Genomic DNA, 20,156 nt, shown 5'->3' on the forward strand with positions numbered 1-20,156 from the left:
TTATAGTAGAGACAGGGTCTTGCTCTTGCTCAGGCTGGTTTCGAACTCCTGACCTCGAGCAATCCACCCGCCTCGGCCTCCCAGAGTGCTAGGATTACAGGCTTGAGTGTACTAATGCTTTTAAATTAAACCTAGGAAAGAAAAGTCTACTTAATAAATATAATAGCTGATAAATATGTCTTTTCTTTTATGTTAAGATGAAGAGGAAGAGAAAGAGGAAAAAGAAATAACAGGAAAAATAATCCCAATTCTTTTCTAAAGCATGCTTTGAAAACTACCTTGAATTAAAAATTGGATAGCTACTTCTATAACTTGTTAGGAAAATGGCATTTGAATTGGAAGCAAAGTCACTGTTAAAGTTCTCTCACATTGATGATCTTAACTTACTAGATAATGGGAAATGCCATCTTTATCTCAGATAAAGGTTCTCTTTTAGGGTTTATATTCCCAAGTTCCAAGAATACTGTGACTGAAAGCATTGAAAGTTTTATTTTCTTTATGCAGCTATATTCCCTCATGAGACTACATATTGATACAGGTGCTGTGAACTGATGAAACCAAGTCAAAGGCCAGATCTCACCAGTAAGCTAGAAAGTTACATACTCCTGTTGGAAAGCTGAGAAATTATTAATATAATTGTTTAGTAAGTGGGAACAATGATAAGTTACGTTTCTTCTGCAGTCAGGTGGGTGAGGCCTCTTTAACTGAAATTTTCCCCCAGAGAATCATGACTATGGTTAACAGGGTGAGGCTTAGTAAAGACATGACCAGAATCTAAAATAGCTTTTTTCCAAACTCTTTGACCACAACCCACAGTCAAAACTACATCTTACATAGCAAGCCCATATCTGTGCACATATAGGTACTATATAACTATAGTAAAAGTTTCACAAAATAATGCTTACTTTTCCAATTTTTTTCATTTTATATGATTTTATTTCATTTTTTTAATACTGACCTTGACTCACATTCATAATCCACTGAGTCACAACCCCCCATTTAAAAGATTTGAACCACACCTTTGTCCCCAGGGTGGATGTCCAGAGTGCTGTCCTTCACCCACAGTAGACACGGTGACTCACAGCGAAAACACGTGGGAATTAAATACTGAGCAGTCCCATGCCACACAGCAATGCTCCCCAATGTGCTCCTGGAACATGTACCTCCAGATGCTCCCCTACAAAAGATTCCCCAACTCCATTTGGGAAATGCTAAATGCTATCAGCTTCTCTTGCAGATGTACAATATACATAACAGGAATACATCCAAGCCTTTGAAAGGTCCTAAAGAAATAAAATCTGTTCTTGTTTAACCCAGAATTTCCAAATTTATCTGACCACATGACATGTTTTTTTATAACAACCATCGTGCTCGATACTTTTGGGAACTACTATAAGAGAAACTACTGGGTTAAAGATGGAAATTAGCACCTAAGAGCTCAAAAGTAAGCTCATCTTCAACCATAAATGTTTTAAGAGGAGAAAAGGTTAATTGTTCTCGTTGAAATTCTGTCTAATATTAATGAAAAAATTTCACAAGAGGTTAAAACTAAAAGTTTGTTATGGTCAGAGAAGCAAGGCAATGTACCTGCTGAGTACATTCTTCATTCTCCATTCCAAGCATCAACAAATTGATTCGAGTGTCTGTCACATGCCCCCACCTAGCTCAAGGCCCCGCCTAGCTGCTGGAACTGTAGTTTTGTAATGAACCAGGATTTAAGGCTTAATTTAAAATATTTCTCTAACCTGAAAAGGTCCAGGGAATTGCATGTCTTATGATTAAAAACATGGAAAGCATCAACTTATGTTCCTCCTACACTTGTACTTGGCCACCAAAGTGGCTCTATCAAGATCTGCCTACTTTCTTATTTACCATACCACATGGTGTCACAGCCGGCCAGAGGTCCAGCCAGGCTGACCAGCAGAGGAAGGAAGTCTATCTGAGAAGGGTGGGTTTTTTTGCTGTCAGATAACATTCTCAGAATCTCCAAAGAGAGTTGTGGTATTACCACTGCCTAAAATTGTACGTATTTGTTTTCAGTATGTCTCCTGCCACAGACACGTAGGCCCCAAGAGGGCAGGGACATTGTCTCTCTCATTCACCCGTGTGTCGCCAGCACCCCCAAAGGTGCCTGGCATATATAATAGTGCATGCTTCATAAGTAGATGATGAATAAAACAAATTGCAGGGGTTGACCAGGAGGCCAGGTGAGTGGAGCGGGGAAGAAGACAGGATATTGAATCAAAGTCGACAAGAGACTGGATGCCAGGGCCCTGATCCTTCATCAACCACCACTTCTGTCTTCCTGTTTCCTGGGCTGGGTGGGAGATGCCCACTCACCCTTAAATCCTAAAAGGATTTAAGAGGCTGGGGACAGAGCCTGGGTCTTGTCCCCCATCATGGGGTCTTTCTCCCAAGAAGTACCCATTGCATGTCTGTAGAACATGTACATGTAAGCAGAGGAAGAACGCGGTCTGCCTTGCCAGGGTGGGGTTCACAGGGGAAGTCGCACGGCCGGCAGTGGCTTTCCCACCTGTGACGCTGTCCTCACCCTTTCAGGTCCCTTGTCCTCCACACATGCTGGCACTGCTGGCTGTCCTTCAGAATAAGACAGTTTGTGGTGCTTACTCCAGAGTTCAAAAACACAGCTCACAAACTGCTCAAGATCCCCACTGCGTCATTCATACACACATGCGAGGAGGAGGAGATGTGACAGTTTTGAGTGATGAACAATCTTAGTCAAATTCAGAAACATTCGTCTATTAATATACACTCTGTGAGGCATGGTGGGTGTAGGACTTTTTCCTCTGATGAAAAAAATACTTCAAAGAACCAGAAGGAGATAATCTTTCCTTTGGGGCTTTTCCCTCCACTGGCTCACTTTTCTATCTGGGCATGGCATTTTACTCACCATTTACTTACCAAAAAACCCACCTGCCCTGGACAGAGTGGGACAAGTCCACAGAGTCCCATCATTCTTAGGAGCACCTTGGCCAGTTGCAATCTCCTTTGTCTTAGGTAGCCAGATTAAGGAACAAATCTGTAATAATGACCAAAAAATAGAGAATATGGCAATTTCCGATTCATTATGAATATACTTTAACTGACTGTAGGAAGTAGGCTCTGTCCATTACCCATCCTCCAGTACAGGGTGTTAGGGTGCCATGGAAATTATGCTAGTTCTAGAAAAGTTTATCCCAAGGCAACAAAGGGCCAAGTGTACAAATAGGCTTAGGTGCGATGAACTGAAGAATTTAAGTGACCTGTGGTCATTGGCCAGGAATAGCCAGACTATTCTCAAATTTCACAGTCAAAACAGCGATAAGAAAGAAGGGAAATGTGAAAAAAAAAAGGAAATACAAATTAAATTAACTTTGAACTCACAGATGAAGAGGTTATATAAAAAGAAAGTCTTGGGAACTGATATTCCTTATGGATTCAGTAGGCAAAGAGAGGTGTGCTTGGGTCCTATGTTCTATCATAAATTATTTTTACAAGATTCTAGAAAATTGGAATGAAAGTGAACTCCAGGGGAGACTTTTACCTGTGAGTTTGTGCTTGGGGTCTGGATGCTCTTCCCAGCATTTAAATCCAAGATGTGTAAGCATCCATCCTTCATTCCTCCTCCAACAGCAAGGACTGCAGACTGCCAGGGACACCAAGCCATGGCCTTTAAAGTTCCAAATAATAACACAGGCAGGTCAGCCTCGGAGAATGTGCAGTTATCAATGTGAGGCATTCAGGTAAGCAGAAGTCTCAGGGGTTTGCACACACGGCAGCTCCCCTGGACCTCCTATCCAAAGGTCAGAGCAACTGCACCCTCCAAAATTACTTCCCAGGAGCTACAAGTCACTTTTGGAAGAGAAGGCACCTAAAAGGACTCTTCCTCAAATTATAATAACAATTGTGGATATTTTTAACATGAAAAGAGTATATAATAATATGGTTGAAAAACGATATGCAACACATTGTATGCAGCAAAAATCTGCTGCTGGACTAGCTTGCATATGTCTGTAGAATCTGGTTCTGGAATGCAGCCTTTCTGTTTGTCTCCCTGTGTCTTTAGGTTCCAAGTAGTGGTCAGTGAAAAGAGAGCTATATATGACTGCTCACAGCTCAAAAGTCTCATGCATTTCAAATCCTAATACGTTTCAGAAAATAAATTTGCCTTTTATTTATTTAGAAATTGTTATAGTTAACTCTGAAAAAACAGATTTAGTATCACACATTGATAGTAATCATTGAAATGACTAGTAACAATCACTTTAAAGAACATTTGAATGAATGCTTCAGTTATATTTATTCGTATATCTTTAATCATCCTGGTAACTACCCTCCATTTTTGTATATTCTGTATGTAAAAGCATTTTATTAAGTAGCAAACATAGTGCTTTTACTATTTAATTTTCCTATTGTTTTCATCTATTATAGTTTTCTATGTTTTAATATAATTTTTATAATTGTCATTTTTAACAATCCTATAATAGTCCATCATGTTTTTGTATGCTGATTAATTTTTGTTATCCTAATGTTGGACCCAGGTTGGTTTTTTATTTTATTTTGGTTTGGTTTGTGTTGGGTTTCTTTGGGGAGTAGATTTGTGTGTGTGCGTGTGTGTGTGTGTGTGTGTGTGTTTTATTTGTTGTTTGCTCTTATAAAGAACATTGTAATGAATATATTTTATATGTCTTTTGTTTCTGAAAAATTTTTTAAAGTAAATTCCAAGGTTCAATAGAGTTGACACAAAATTTTCCAAACAGTTATAACATTTTACAACACCAATGTCAAATAAGCATACTAATTTCATCCTGGTTAAAGGTTACTTGAAGTTAAAAATGTTATTCTGCATTTAGTGAAATTATGATACTTATAAAACAGATAAGGGTGATTTATTTTTCATTTATTTTCTTATCAGCATGAATGAATTTTTTCCTATGCATTTGTTTCTGTAGCACTTGCCCCGTGTAAATTGTTTAATATTTTTACCATTAAAATACCTATACCTTAACACTTTCCTTACAAGTTCAAGTCTATCTTTTAAAACACACACATCTGAACATATAGTAGATACTGTCCTCACCAGTCTTCAATTAACCAACTTGCTATATTTACTAAAGTTCTCTATTCCTTCTGTAAAACATATTTACTCCTACCCATAACATGCTGGGAGTCCATTATCTAGAAGGCTCCAAACTTCTGCTCCCACTAACTAAACTGTAAGTGTGTAAAGCCCACTGTGTTTTACCAAACCTGTTTATGACAGATAAACTTGTTATTATAATCGTGTGATTTAGTCAAATCACATGTAACTATTTGATTAAATCAGCTACTTTTTTGGGCTTAAAGATGAAAACTAAGTTGGAATATTCAGGAAGCTCTTCATAAAGGATAGTTCCTGAAAAGAGAATGTTAAATCAGAAGTGGCTGAATTAATTATCAAAAACTAGGAAATTTTTATGAAAATTTATAAGGACTGTGCGCTCTGATTGCTTCATAAGTGGCTTTAGGTTCTCACTCTAAAGATTCTGTAGCAGACTGTATTTTCCTAAGATAGCTGTAACACTATCTCCCATCCAACACACCTTCTAAACCTTGCCCTTCCCCTCCATCAATAGGCAGAATCTAATTCCCTTCTTTTAAAATCAAGGAGGACTTGTGACTAGCTTATAAACATTTGAACACAGCAAAAGTGACTTCTGAAATTAAGTTATAAAAGATGATGCCACGTTCACCTTGCTCTCTGCAGCACTGAACCTATTGCCCTGAGGCACAAGCTCCAACTGGCTTCAGGTAGCCCAGACAATGTTGAGAAGCTCTGGAATTACACAAAGAGGGGCGCATGACTGCCTGGTCAACAATGGGTCCAGCCCTCAGCACTTTTAGCTTCTGTCACTGTCTCACTACAACGTCATGAGAAACATTGAGCCAGAAATGCTCAGATGAGTCTTTCCCAAAGTCCTGACCCAGGGACACCACAAAAAATAAAAAAAAAATGGTGGTTGTTTCAAGCCACTAAGTTTTGGAGTCATTTGTTGCAATAGACAACCAGAACACATAATATAAGTAGAAACTTTGAACAATAAAATATGGTTATAGTTCCTACAAGAAAGACAATGAAGAACTCTAATCAGCCAACCTACATTCAAAGTCAAGTCCTTGGACCTGCATGGTAAATGAATGTACAGTCTAATGAATATGGTGAATGTTATATTTTAAGTCAAAATAAAATACTATATATGTATCACACTTTATAGTTACCTACTTCGTCTTTTTTAAATAATCATTCAGCTAAACCTCTGACTGGGCCAGAGAAAAGGACTATTTCATAAAACACAAAATTTTGCAGACAATTTCAGGAAGCTTAGAAATTTCTCTGAGTCCATGGACCCCAGTTTTACCACAGGATGGGTTTCAATATTTTTTATGTTTATTAATAACCATTTTCTTAAACATCCTACTTCCAAGTAGCTTTTGCTATAAATACGCTGTTTTGACAAAACTAAAAGTTACACCATGAGAAGAATCACACAGATGTCAACCTCTAAAGTCCTGTCCTGCTACACCAGTCAGTTGATTGGTGCTGAATGTAGAAAGGTGACTAGTGACTGCTCCTGTGACTCCCCAGGTATTAGCTGCCAGGAGGCGTGGCTTGCTCCAGCTTCCAGAGGATCTTAGTGAAGAAGACTTTCATTTAGTAATTCAATCCATTGTATTTTTAACAACAAGGCTTCTAAGAAGGCAACTTGGCCTGGCATGGTGGCTCACTCCTACAATCCCAGCACCTTGGGAGGCCAAGATGGGATAATCTCTTGAGCTCAAGAGTTCAAGATCAGCCTAGACAACATAGTGAGACCCTGTCTCTATATAAAATTTTAAAACCAGCCATGCATGGTGGTACATGCCTATAGTCCCAGCTGCTCAGGAAGCTGAGGCAGGAGGATTGCTTGAGCCCAGGAGCTCAAGGTTGCAATGACTATGATTGTGCCACTACACTCTAGTCTAGGCAACAAGGCAAGACCCTGCCTCAAAAAAATAAAAAGGAGGCAACTTGTTTTGCTTAGCTTGAATTTTTCATCTGTTTTGCATTGACTTGTTATATTTTTGTATTTTGTTTGCAGACAGACTATTTTCCATATTTTTTCCTAGTTTTTTTTCCAAGTCATCAATAATGGGAATTTGGACCTAACATCATTCTCAATGTCCTGCAGATATTAAAAGCCACAAGCCAGACACTATGTAGTAGCATCAATCACTATATAGTCCACCCTATATTATGAAACTCTATGGTAAACTTGCTTATAGTTATAAGGTAGAACCATTTGTTTTTTCTATGAATGATAAATATTCTGAGACTACATTAGGTCAAGACATACATCTGTGACACCAAGGCCTCCAAGAAGGAAAGTATGCATTTTTGTACTGGGAATAAGAATTTAAATTTCAGAGAAATAAATATTTATGTGGAGCACAGTGGAACACTGGTCTACCTCTACAGCACCCTTCCTTTCTTGGGTGTGAGCTTGTGACCCAGGCCCCTCAGTGTGCCCATCTCTCTGGCTGAAACTACCAACTAAGAGATGAGAATGTGACCAAAGGCAGATGGTGGCAATTTTCCACCAGAGTTATCAGGAAAGATGACTTCTTACCCAGCCCCCATCTAAGAGAATCTAAATCTAAAGCTGCCAAGAGCCCTTCTATCTACAAAATGAAATCCAAAGGAAGAATGGAACTAAACAGAGACAAGCAGAGTCACAAGATAAAGAGTTGGGCTCAGATGATGTTATTCAAGGCCCTACATCCGGCCAATATTTGAAACCAGCTGTATGTATGCAGGACTCCTCAGTTACATGAAAACATACGTTTATTTTCTTGCTTACACTCAAGCTTGACTTTGGTTTCAGTCATCTACAACCAAAACATCCGACGGGTAGGGAGTATGAACAAGGTTGTCTTTCAGGAGGGTGATGACAAAATTCAAAATAAATTCTGCAGGAAGAAAAATCTCAAAATGTTAGCTTAATGGTTTTCTTTTTTATGTGTGAGAGATACTCAGTGGCCTCTGAGTAAAAGGAAAGCTAGAAAGCTGTTGCATCTCTTACCTTGACTGCTGTAGAGTGGGGTATGACTTTCAGTGGCTGGCCCTGTGCACTGGCACCTGGATCGTGGGCCCACACTGTCAGCAGTCCGTCACTGCAGCCACTGGAAAGCAGCCTGCCATCTGGTGACCACTTCAGAGAACACACAGCTTGCTTGTGGCAAAGTGTTCCAACACGATGCTGGGCAACCCGAACATCATGATGATAGACACGCCCTAGCCTTGACCCACTGCAGGGGAGGCAAAAAGGCAGGTTTAGAGGACAGAAAAATGCCACATAAGCATTCAAAAACTTGGAGGGAAGCATACTTCAAAGTAAAACTACTGAAAGACCCCTTAGGACTGATAAAAAACACAGGTGGAAATTCCTTAGTTTAATAAGGATGGGGGGAGTAGTCTGCCCAGGTGATTCTTTTCAAAAGTGAATAGATTTTTTTTTAGCAGAGTTTCAAATCTGGAATTGAAAAAGTATCCTTTGATAGATGTTTCTAATGGCTTTAATATGATGCCATGGAAAAGATGAATGTAGATGATTGCCAGATTTTCCCAGGTAGTAGTTTATATCCTAGACTTTTCTGCAACTCAGACTATTTCAGATTATCTTAGTGAAATGGTTTTAGTATATATTTATAGTAAAATGTTAGACATAGAAATTTATTATTTCATTTTTCTAACAAGTAGATTCCTATGAATCTATAGATCCACTCTTAGTTTAGCTAATATTACTAATATGTAAAAGAAATTTAAAGCTAACTGAATGTCAGAGCAAACTGCAATATGACTCAAAATCAGTGGATTACGTCTCTACTCATTGTCAGTGACTTGGATCCAAACAATGATAAAGATCATATCTCGTTTTCAAAAATAACGAAGTCTTTCTAAACTAATTTAATTTTCTCTAAGGAGTACATAAATAACATCCTACAATTATTCATAAAATTTCTCTAAGGCCGGTGTTATATTTTTAAAAACTATTCAGTAACACCGAATAGCATTCTGATTAACAACATGGGCTTTGGAGCCAGACCACCTGGGCTCAAACCCTGACTCTGTCCCTTGCTAGCCACATGACCTCAGGCTAGGATCTCAGTTTACTCATCTGAGAGAAAAAAACTGAGGGTAAGAAACCATCTTATAGTGTGATTACAGGAATTAAAACACAATTACGAACATAAAGAATATAGCACAGTGCCTGAAGTCCAAGAATGTTAGCTGCTATTATCATAAGAAAGGATCTGTTCATATTCCTCATGGATAGTGAAACTAAATTTTAACAGTGAGGATTATAAAAGGAACTTGAGTACAAAATTGACTACAATAACTAAGCTGTTCCAAGTTTGGCCTATAATCACAGGGCATTAAAGTCTCAAATTTACATTTGAACTACTTAAAGAAATTGTGAAAGGCCTTGGAATTGGTCTAATTTGAATCTACCTTAAGAACTACAGTACAGGCCGGGCGCTGTGGCTCACGCCTGTAATCCTAGCTCTTGGGAGGCCGAGGCGGGCGGATTGCTCAAGGTCAGGAGTTCAAAACCAGCCTGAGCAAGAGCGAGACCCCGTCTCTACTATAAATAGAAAGAAATTAATTGGCCAACTGATATATATATAAAAAATTAGCCGGGCATGGTGGCGCATGCCTGTAATCCCAGCTACTCGGGAGGCTGAGGCAGAAGGATCACTCAAGCCCAGGAGTTTGAGGTTGCTGTGAGCTAGGCTGACGCCACGGCACTCACTCTAGCCTGGGCAACAAAGTGAGACTCTGTCTCAAAAAAAAAAAAAAAAAAAAAAAAAGAACTACAGTACAAAAATAAATGGCTATTATTAAAAAGCAATATATATCTAGACCAATTGCCTAAGATCATAGGATCAAGTGACTTAGCTTTTCTGGTTAAAAAGCAGTTAAACTAAATTGCTAGTTCTCAAAGTGAACCATTATTGGCATCACTTGGGAAATTAGAAATGCAAATTATCAGTCCCCCCACTCCCCAAAACCTAATGAATCAGAAATTCCTGAAGTGAGGCCAGCAATCTGTGTTTTTTGGAGCCCACCAGGTGATTCTGCTGCATGTTCAAGTTTGAGAACCACTGAACAGGATAATCTATGAGGTTCCTTCTAGCTCTAACCTCTGTTGGTCTGTAAATTGGAAACATGCCCCAGAAAGCCTAACATATTCCATAGTATTAACACTAATAGCAATAAATACTTGACTTCAGCAAAATATTCCTTTAGCATGTGTTGCTTGGTACAGAGAAACCTTTCCCTTGAAGAGAATTTCACATTTTATCTGCGCAATTTAGTGACTCCTGTGCTGAAGGCACACAGCCACCGTGTACGTGTGGCCGACAGAACCAGACAATCCGAACGAACACTGAGGGGCAGGATCATAACTGACACTAAATCTAATGTCTTGTTTTGTTTTATTTTGTTTGGTTTGGGTTTTAAATATTATAGTTCTGTTCATTCGGGCCCCATAACCAATTGGTGATACAAACAGCATTGTCTCCAGTAAGATGCTTCTTACCTGCTGAGGATACAGTGATTCCAGCTCAGAGCCCCAACTACTGACAAATGACCAAGCATAGTTCTCAGCCGCTTTTTAGTTACCACATCCCATAACTGGAAAAAAGAAGAAGCAGAGTAGTATTAACGTTTTCACAGCACACTGTCTTCTCAAAGGCCTGACAGTCAAGTATTGTTGATACTGCCAGTTTTTGCAGCAAGTGAAAACTCAGCACCTTTAACCAGCAGTTCTCAGGGTATTAGGATCCCCTGGGGAGTTTGTAAAACAGACGCTAGTGCGCATACCAGTGATGATGACGTGTTTGGTGGTGTAGAGCCTGGGGATACGGCATTTGTTTTAAAGCTCCCCAGGTAAATTTAACGTGCAGCCAAGGGTTGAGAATCATTACCACACTTCTAGCTCCTTCTAAATTGTGGGAATTCCAAACCTGGAAGTCCACCTATAGTTAATCAATAAATATATTAACAAAATGTGGGTGTCTGGACAATTCCTAAAGAAGTCCCACTTACTGCTAAGAGAGACCCCTTTCCTGCAGGGACAGATGATATTCTGACCCATATAAGAAATGACTTTGATGTAAGAAGAAATCATGACATGACCTTACAGCATCCAATGTCGTTGCTGAGAGGAGAAAGTAGTGAGAGCCTCCTGTGTCCCTCCTAAATCATATAGCACATGGGCAATATTGTTGGCAAGTATTATTGCCAACAATAATAATTACAATGTATGATAAATTAGATAGAGTGATGGAAACTTGGTAAGTCCCCATCTCAGAAAGCCTATCAGGAAAAAAAAAAACTCACTCATTTTATAACTCTATTACTAATCATGGCGTCAGATGAGAAAGGAGAATTAGAAAGGTATCTTTCTCTCTTTAAAGTCCCCAAATTGGAGATTCTACAAGCCCAACTTCAGTTTGAGAGAAAAGATTTTTTAAAAAAATAAATAAAGGAAAGACCGTGGGGGAAACAAAGAAGAACATCTTTAAGTCCTCATTAAGCACCATTCAGAAAAAAACAGAATGGTATCTCTTCTCACTTCCCATAGCTTCAAGTGCCACACCTAATCTATTAATAGTTTCTCTGCTTTTTTATTAACCTGTTATTAAATATGGATTCTAGTTTATCTAATAATTGCACAGAGAACATAATAAAAAAATTGTCCCATACTTGCACTTCTCCTTCGCTGGTGCCAACTGCCAGGCAAGTTCCCTCTCTTATCCAGGACACAGAAGATACATAATTACAAGCGAGACTTAAGTCTATGATTTCAGTCTTGTGGTTCTCTCCATTCCAGATGGATACAGCAGATCCAAGGGCTATAGCAACAAGATTCTGAAAGCTCCAGTCTAGGATATTCAGATCTGTAGGAAAAGCTCTTCAAGTTAGGGTGGTTAGACAGCCAGATAAAAACATTTTCAAATAAGCAACTTTATTTATAGATAGAAGAGAAATATTAATACCTTCCCTATGGTCAGTTGGAAAACAGACACGTGAATGCAAGCAGATCACTTGAAGTTCAAAAATGAAAAGTGGAATAGAATCTAGTGTCAAGATTCACATCTAATAAGCAATAATGCTTATCATTATGCTCAATATATATGAGCATATCAATAATTATGCTCAAATATAGTTATTTAGAGGCATTTGAAGAACTTGGCAGATTAATCTATCATCATTAGTACACATGGACTTCATCTAACAAATCACTAAAAATCAAAAGCATTGTAATCCTTATGGAGACACCCTTGGATCCATATCTACAATATACCACCATCATATCTAACCAAAGCACTACCCAACAAGAACATATCTAGAGAGGTAGTGGCTCACTTCTAAATGATACCTAGACGTTCTCAGCAATATTCTCTAGCTTCTACTAATAAGATAATAAGAATTCTTTGACAGCTACACAAAACCATGTTTGTATGATCACTTATTAAACTATACCCTCTTTTTTTTTTTTTTAGAGATCGGGTCTTACTCTGTCACCCAGGCTAGAGTACAGTGGTGTGACCATAGCTCACTGTAATCTGGAACTCCTGGGCTTAAGCAATCCTCCTGCCTCGGCCCCCCAGGTAGCTGGGACTACAGGCATGCACCACCATGACTGATTTACTTTTTTCTTTTTAGAGATGGGGTCTCACTATGTTACCCAGGGTGGTCTCACACTCCTGACCTCAAGCCACCTTGTTCTCCCAAAGTGCGAGGATTACAATCATGAGCCGCCATGCCTGGCCCACTACCTTATCAGACAGAAACTCCCATCCTGACTTACACATATCAACACAAAACTATGAAGCACAACAGTTCCACTACAGTGGTTTAAGCCCCTACAATGTATCCTTCCCACTGATAACAACTATAAACTTGGACAAAATATAAAAAACAAACACCTGAGGACCCTGAACAGTAAACAAAAGCAGATAAACTCAGCAAAAGAGTCAAAACTTAGAGAAGCAACCTCCACAAGGATGAGTTCCCCCTTTTTTTCTCACATGTCCTGAGCGCAAGCCCCAGTCATAGAGTAGCACCAGCAGCTAAGCCTGTGACTGAGAGACCACTGTCTTCCTGGTCAGTGGAACCAGGGAAAGGAGGCTGAGGTGGCCAAAGTGTGGGGAGAAAGTTCTGGAAAGGAGAGAGTCACAGAAAGGAATCCTCTGATTAGGAGTATATGAATCCACACAAAGAAGATTCAAATTAACTTAGCAAAGGCTTTAAGAACTGAACTGAGATTTGAAACGTCCATACATGTCTCAGCCTAGACTCTATCCACATATGTGAGGGACAGACCAAAACCAGCATGATCTAAGATTTGAAACAGCACCCAGAGATGGCAAGCCAAACTTCTGATATGAACCTCACTAGAACAGAAACATCAGTATTCTCTTCAGGACCCAGTGAATACAACATAACATCTACAATGTCCAGGACACAATTCAAAATTACTGAACAGATGGAAAGGTAAAACATAATGAATAGATGAAAACCCCAAAATGACCTAGGTATAGAAATTATCAGACTTTAAAGCAGCTACTATATTTTCTATGAGGTAAAGAAAAACACACTTGAAATGAACAAAAAGATATGACACTTCAGCAAAGAAACAAAAAAACAAACTGTTTTCTATATAAAGAAAATAGAAACCATAAGACAAAACTCTAAAATAGAAATAGAAGCTATAAAAACCATGAAATGGAAACTTCAAAACAGAAAAATAAAATATCTGAAAAATTATTTGGATGGGTTCAATACCAGAATGAAAGTAAAAGAGGAAAGCGTTAGTGAACTGGAATATAAGATCAACAGAAATTATCCAATCTGAAGAACATGAAGGAAAAACATTTTGTAAACATGAATGGACACTCAAGGACTTGTGAAATAATATCCAAGACCTAATATATATGTAATTGGAGTTAGGTCTTAAAAGCAGAAGACAAGATTTCAAAGGACCATGTAGTTCTCACCAGAAACTATGTAGGCCAGAGTCAATGGAACATCTTTAAATTGCTTAAAGAAAAATCTTCCCAAGAATTCTATATCCATAAAAAATATTATGAAATAGAAGATGAAAAATCTAAGAGAAGTCTGCCGACAGATCTGATCTGCAAGAAATGAAAAAGGCATCTCTTCAGGCTAAAGGGAAATAACATGAGAGGGAAACTTAGATCTTCAGGAATGAAGAAGAACATTGGAATTGGTAAATACTTGGGAAAATATAAAAGACCATGTTTCCCTCTTAAGCTATTTTAAATACTTTTTAAATTTGACTTCTGAAAGTAAAATTTATAATGATGGTGGGGTTTTCAATGTATGTAGATTGATGCAAAACGCATGACAACTATAGTAACCTACAAAACAGTTGGGAGACCCATGTGATTGCAGATCTTTGCATATTGTTTGAAGTGTACAACAGTAACCCTAAGTAGACCGAGAAAGTTTAGATTACATTGTAAGCCCTAGAGCAATGACTGAAAACACAATACAAAGAGATATAGCCAAAAACCAAGAGATCAATTAAAATAGAAGAAGAAAAATGATGTCCAATGAATGAGCCTTGGGTACTCCAACATTTAGAAGGCAGGAGATGTTAAGGAACAGAAACCAGCAAAAAAAGACCAAGAAAGTGTGAGCATAAAATTAGGAGGTAAACGAAGAGAGTGGGACAGCAAGAAGGAGGGATTGATCATCTGTCTCAAATATGGTTAACAGGGTTAAGTAAACAAGATCTATTAATAACTGTTGGATTTAATAATGAGGAGTTCTTTGGTGAGGTTCGGAATAGCAGTTTCAATGGAGGATAGTGGAGTGGAATTTAAAGCCCACTAGAGTGGCTTTGAAACAATGTGGGGAGAGAAATAGGAAATTTTGAGTATAAACATCTTTTGACAAGTTTTGCTGTCACTGGGAGGAGACACGAGGAGCTGCAGTTTAAAGGAAAAATGGGAACAAGCGGGGTTTTTTTAATATGGGTTTTGTGTGTTTTAAAGATTCCTTGAAAATATGTCATCCTTATTTGGCCATAAGAATAAATTCCTTTGGAGAAGGAGCTGTGTGAATAGGTAGATAGAGAACTGTTCCCTTTAGTGGTTTTGCTTTTTCCTGCTTATTCCTCTGATGTTCCACAGAGCCCAGGCCCCTTCCCTCTGTTCCTCTCCCCCTCACCCAGAGAGCTCACACTGGCTCCTGGCTTCGCCTATAATCATCTAACCTACACACTAGTCCACCCTCTCTTTCAACTACCAACTTCATTTCTAATGATCTGCAAAACATATTCTGTGTCTCATTGTCTCCTTTAATTTAATATTCCAAGAATAGTCTTCCCTCCCCAAACCACCTACTCTGTCAACCTGTCTTCCCAGTGACACCACCCTTCTCCTGCTTCAAAAACTTGGAATAATCTTAAATTCATTTCTCATTCCATATATTTTTCTTTATGGAGGGAAAATAAGCCCTTACTCTTAGAAAACTTGTTCCTACTAAATGCATTCTATGTACTCTGCCATGAATTTTCCTTTTATGTTTCTCTTAGTCAGCAACTCCCAGGACAAATATAAATTTCTAAATTTGAATGTCTCCATAATCTGTATCCACCTATTTCTTTACCAGTCTCCAATGTATCCTCTTCATTGCCATTAATTATCATTAATTACCAACATCCTGCCTTATTCATGCTGTTAACATATCAAAAATGGTCTTTCTTCTCCTGCCCACCCTCCCAAGTCCTACCAATCTTTCAAGAACCAGCTGAAGTCTGAATATCTCCATAAGTCTTTCTGGACAACCCCAGAGTTCACGGAGCCCCCTGTAGTCTTTATAGCTCCTTATATCCCATAATCCATTATTTATACTCTACATTGACATATTGGTATTGGTTCCATGTGGGTTAGTCCTGTTTTCCAAACTAGATTACAAGTTAGGCATATAATAAGCCAACCCAATGTGGTTGTTTGATTAGATTTACCCATGTTTAAAATGTATATATAAGGACCTGGCATGGTGGCTCAGGCCTGTAATCCTAGCACTCTGGGAGGCAGAGGCAGGCAGATCACTCAAGGTCAGGAGTTCAAAACCAGCCTGAGCAAGACCCCATCTCTACCAAAAATAGAAAGAAATTAATTGACCAACTAAAAATATATATACAAAAAATTAGCCGGGCATGGTGGCACATGCTTGTAGTCCCAGCTACTTGGGAGACTGAGGCAGTAGGATCGCTTGAGCCCAGGAGATTGAGGTTGCTTTGAACTAGGCTGATGCCACGGCACTCACTCTAGCCTGGGCAACAAAGTGAGACTGTCTCAATCAATCAATCAATCAATAAAGTATATATAAGAATAGGCCACTGATAGTATAGTTCATTCTAATACAGTAACACAAAATGTATATTTCTCATGCCCTACCAACATTAACAATACTCATTCCTGAACATGGAAGTTGCACAAGGAAAAACCAACTACATTAATTGTATTTGTGTGGTATACCACCTGGACATGAGGCACAAAGACTATCTGGTTCTTCCATAATCAAATTTCAAGTTTATGCCAGAGCACAGGATGTATTTTGTCATTTCAAATTTTTGATTTGCAATCTAAATGATAACTCACAGTAGTCATTTCGAAGACCAGTAAGATGAATCTTCATCTCTGGTGAGATCATGGAAGACTTTACATCACTGAACCTTTTAAGATAGAAGGATCCATCTCTGACTCCATCTCTGCAGCCTGCAAGATACAAACACTTCTACACATCTCTATGATCCTGAAAATATAATACTTATCCTTATGGTACTAAGAAATAACATTAATTGACAAAGATTAATTATGTGGGGGAAAAAGTGGTCATCATGATACAACTGTAGTACCAAGAGAAAGAGAAGAAAGGCAATGAAGAACACTCCAGTATTAATTTTTAAAAGAATATTAAAAACTTATTCAAAGAAATTTCTAATAAAAAGCACATGAATGCCAGACCTAAATGTAGATGACAGATCTTGTGGGGAGCACACAGAGATACTACATGATGCTTTGAATGTTTATTCTCTCAATGACATTTTGAAAACCAAAGTAAATTTTGTATATCCATATGTCTATCACATCCCCACTCACCTAGTATACCTAAGTCCTACTCTGAGTCTTTGTCAATAAGTATTTATTGATATATTGTTTTTCAGCTATTTCCTTCATTATTTCTGTACCAGAGCGCATAGAGTTACTACTTTTGGCTAATTTTACCCATAATTATCTGAGGCCAGGATTTTATGTTTTGCTAAAATTTAAGTTCTCATCAAAAGACTCCACTAAGTTCAAACCACAGGCTGCTGTCTTTTCATCTCCAACCACTCGGTTTGTGATCAAACTGAGAATGATATAATCAGTAGAAACCAAGACCACTCAGGTGACTTGTGGTGTCTATGACCAGATGGCTTCTAATAAAAGCATGAGAGCTTCACAATGCTGTACCAAAAAAAAACAAGAAACCAAATTGTTACTCATAAATTCCTGCCTCAGTGTTAGCTGTGAAAACCTGCAGTTATGGGAAGAACTGCAAGGTTACTAGATAAACTCAGGCCTGTTAATAAATAATCACTAAAGGTTAATAAAATTGATATCCAAAGAATCAACAAAAAAATTCCTGAAACTAATGAGCAATTATATAATAGTAAGGTTGCAGGATACAAGCTTAATATACAAAAGTCAGTTGCATTCTTATATTCCAGCAATGCACAATTAGAATTTCAAATTAAAAACAAAATACCATTTACATTAGAACCTCAAAAAATGAATTACTTAGGTATAAGTCTCACAAAATATGTACAAAATCTACATGAGGAAAACTAAAAACTCTGATGAAAGAAATCAAAGATCTACATAAATAGAGAGATATTCCATGTATAAACATAAGAAAACTCAATATTATTAAGATGTCAGTTCTTCCCAACTTCATCTGTAGATTCAATGCAATCTCAGTCGAAATCCTAGCAAATTATTTTGTTGATATTGACAAAATAATTTTGATTTTTTTGTTAATATCAACAAAAAATTATTTTGATAATTTTGTTGATTCTAAAAGTTATTTGGAGATGCAAAAGACCCACAATAGCCAACACAGTTAGTGAAGAAGGATAAAGTGAAAGGCCTGATACTACCCAACACCAAGACTTAGTATAAGGCTATAGTAATCAAGACATACACATTAAAAATGAGCCAAAGATCTGGACACTTCACCAAAGAAAACACACAGATGGTCTACAAAGCATATAGAAAACATGCTCAATATGGTGTGTCATTGGGGAATTGCAGGGAGGTTAAAATAATTAGATACTTCTGCACTGCAAATTGCTGTCAAAAAAAAAAAAGGCTAAAAAATAAAAGAGAGAGATACCACTACACACCTGCTAGAATGGCCCAAATCCAAAAACACTGACAACACCAAGTGCTGGTGAAGATGTGGAGCAACAGGAACTTTCATTCATTGCTGGTGAGAATGCAAAATGATACAGACTTGGGAAAGACTTTGCCATTTTCTTAAAAAACTAAACATACTTTTCCCATGTCATCTAGCAATCACACTCTTTGGTATTTACTCAAATGAGCTAAAAACTTAATGTCCATACAAAAAATCCTACACACACATTTACAGCAGCTTTATTCATGATTGTCAAAACCTGGAAGCAACCAAGATGTCCTTCAGTAGGTGAATGGATAGATATTAACTATTGTATGTCCAGACAATGGAATAGTATTCAGTGCTAAGAAGAAATGAGTTATCAAGCCATGAAAAGACATGGAGAAACCTTATATGCATGTTACTAAGTAAAAGAAACCAATCTGGAAAAGCTACGTACTATATGATTCCAACTATATGACATTCTGGAAAAGGAAAAATTATAGATACAGCAGATACATTAAAAAGGTTGCTAAGAGGCAGGGATGGAAGGATGTATAGGCAGAGTAGAGAGAATTTTTAGGGCAATGAAGCTATTAATATTCTGTGTGATATTGTAATAGTGATAATGTCAAAACCTATAGAATATACAACAAGAATGAACTCCAGTGTAAACTATGAATTTGGGGGGATAATGATGTATCAGTGCAGATTTATTGATTGTAACAAATGTACCACTCTGGTGTAGGATGTTGATAGTGGGGAACTCTGTGCTTTCTGCCTAATTTTGCTACAAGCCTAACACAGCTCTAAGAAATAAAGTGTATATATACTTTATACATATAATAAAGTATAATTTTTATATATATTATCTCCTAGGATATCAGAAAAATATAGGTACATTCTCTCTGGCTTCATAGATTATATGTTTTTTTTTATTTTAAGTCAAATATCAGTATCTTACAAAACAAAAACCTATTGCTAGTTAGACCAAAAGAAGATGAGAAAGCTGAGGGAAGACATGTCCTCAAACATTTTATTTTGCTTTTAAGAAAATATCATTCTAAGGGAGAATGAAGTTCACTCTCTCATCCCAACCATACCTTTCCAAACTCCCAAAAGAACATTTAGAAGGCCTGAAACTTTGTGCCATTTCTATGCATCTAACTCTATTTTTTTCCCTTTTTACTTCTGGGAAACAGAGGCTTGAAAAACAAACATGCACAAAATTCTAGAAGGTAAATTTATTATCTATTTATTATCTACATAATTTTTAAAGAAAATTTCTAAAAAAAATTTAATGAAAAATTAAGACAGGACATAAAAACAAAGTTTACTTTAGCATTGAGTATATCTCTCTTCTTATTCACATTTATATTTGAGACTATTTCAAAGAACCCCGCGGATTTGCTTACCAGAACTTATCCCTGAGGGAAATTTAACAGCCAAGTTTCCCTGACATTCATGAAATGAACCACTAGTTCTCTCAACAAGTTTCCTACATAGAACTCAGGATCCCAATCACTTCTTTTCTAACCATGATAACAATCTCATGAATAACACAAAGATTTCCAAAAGGGAAAGAGAAAGCAGGAAGGAGAACACATGGGGCTTTAGGTAAAAAGATTTGGGGAGCTCTAAATGCTGCCTGGAA

The 20,156-nt window shown here is 37.7% G+C and overlaps 1 protein-coding gene across 1 annotated transcript in view; it reads right to left on the reverse strand.

Moving 5' to 3' along the window:
• Positions 1 to 20,156, reverse strand: part of CDC20B (cell division cycle 20B) — a 36,201-nt gene that overhangs the window by 3,550 nt on the left and 12,495 nt on the right. The window contains exons 5-10 of the mRNA XM_076007901.1: positions 16,723 to 16,839; positions 11,789 to 11,982; positions 10,620 to 10,714; positions 8,100 to 8,325; positions 3,545 to 3,670; positions 2,923 to 3,040 (exon numbers count right to left, since the gene is read on the reverse strand). Coding sequence (XP_075864016.1) covers positions 2,923 to 3,040; positions 3,545 to 3,670; positions 8,100 to 8,325; positions 10,620 to 10,714; positions 11,789 to 11,982; positions 16,723 to 16,839 — 876 coding nt within the window. The remainder of the gene's footprint in view (positions 1 to 2,922; positions 3,041 to 3,544; positions 3,671 to 8,099; positions 8,326 to 10,619; positions 10,715 to 11,788; positions 11,983 to 16,722; positions 16,840 to 20,156) is intronic.

This window comes from Microcebus murinus, chromosome 11 (genome assembly GCF_040939455.1).
Source record: "Microcebus murinus isolate Inina chromosome 11, M.murinus_Inina_mat1.0, whole genome shotgun sequence".
NCBI lineage: Eukaryota > Metazoa > Chordata > Mammalia > Primates > Cheirogaleidae > Microcebus > Microcebus murinus.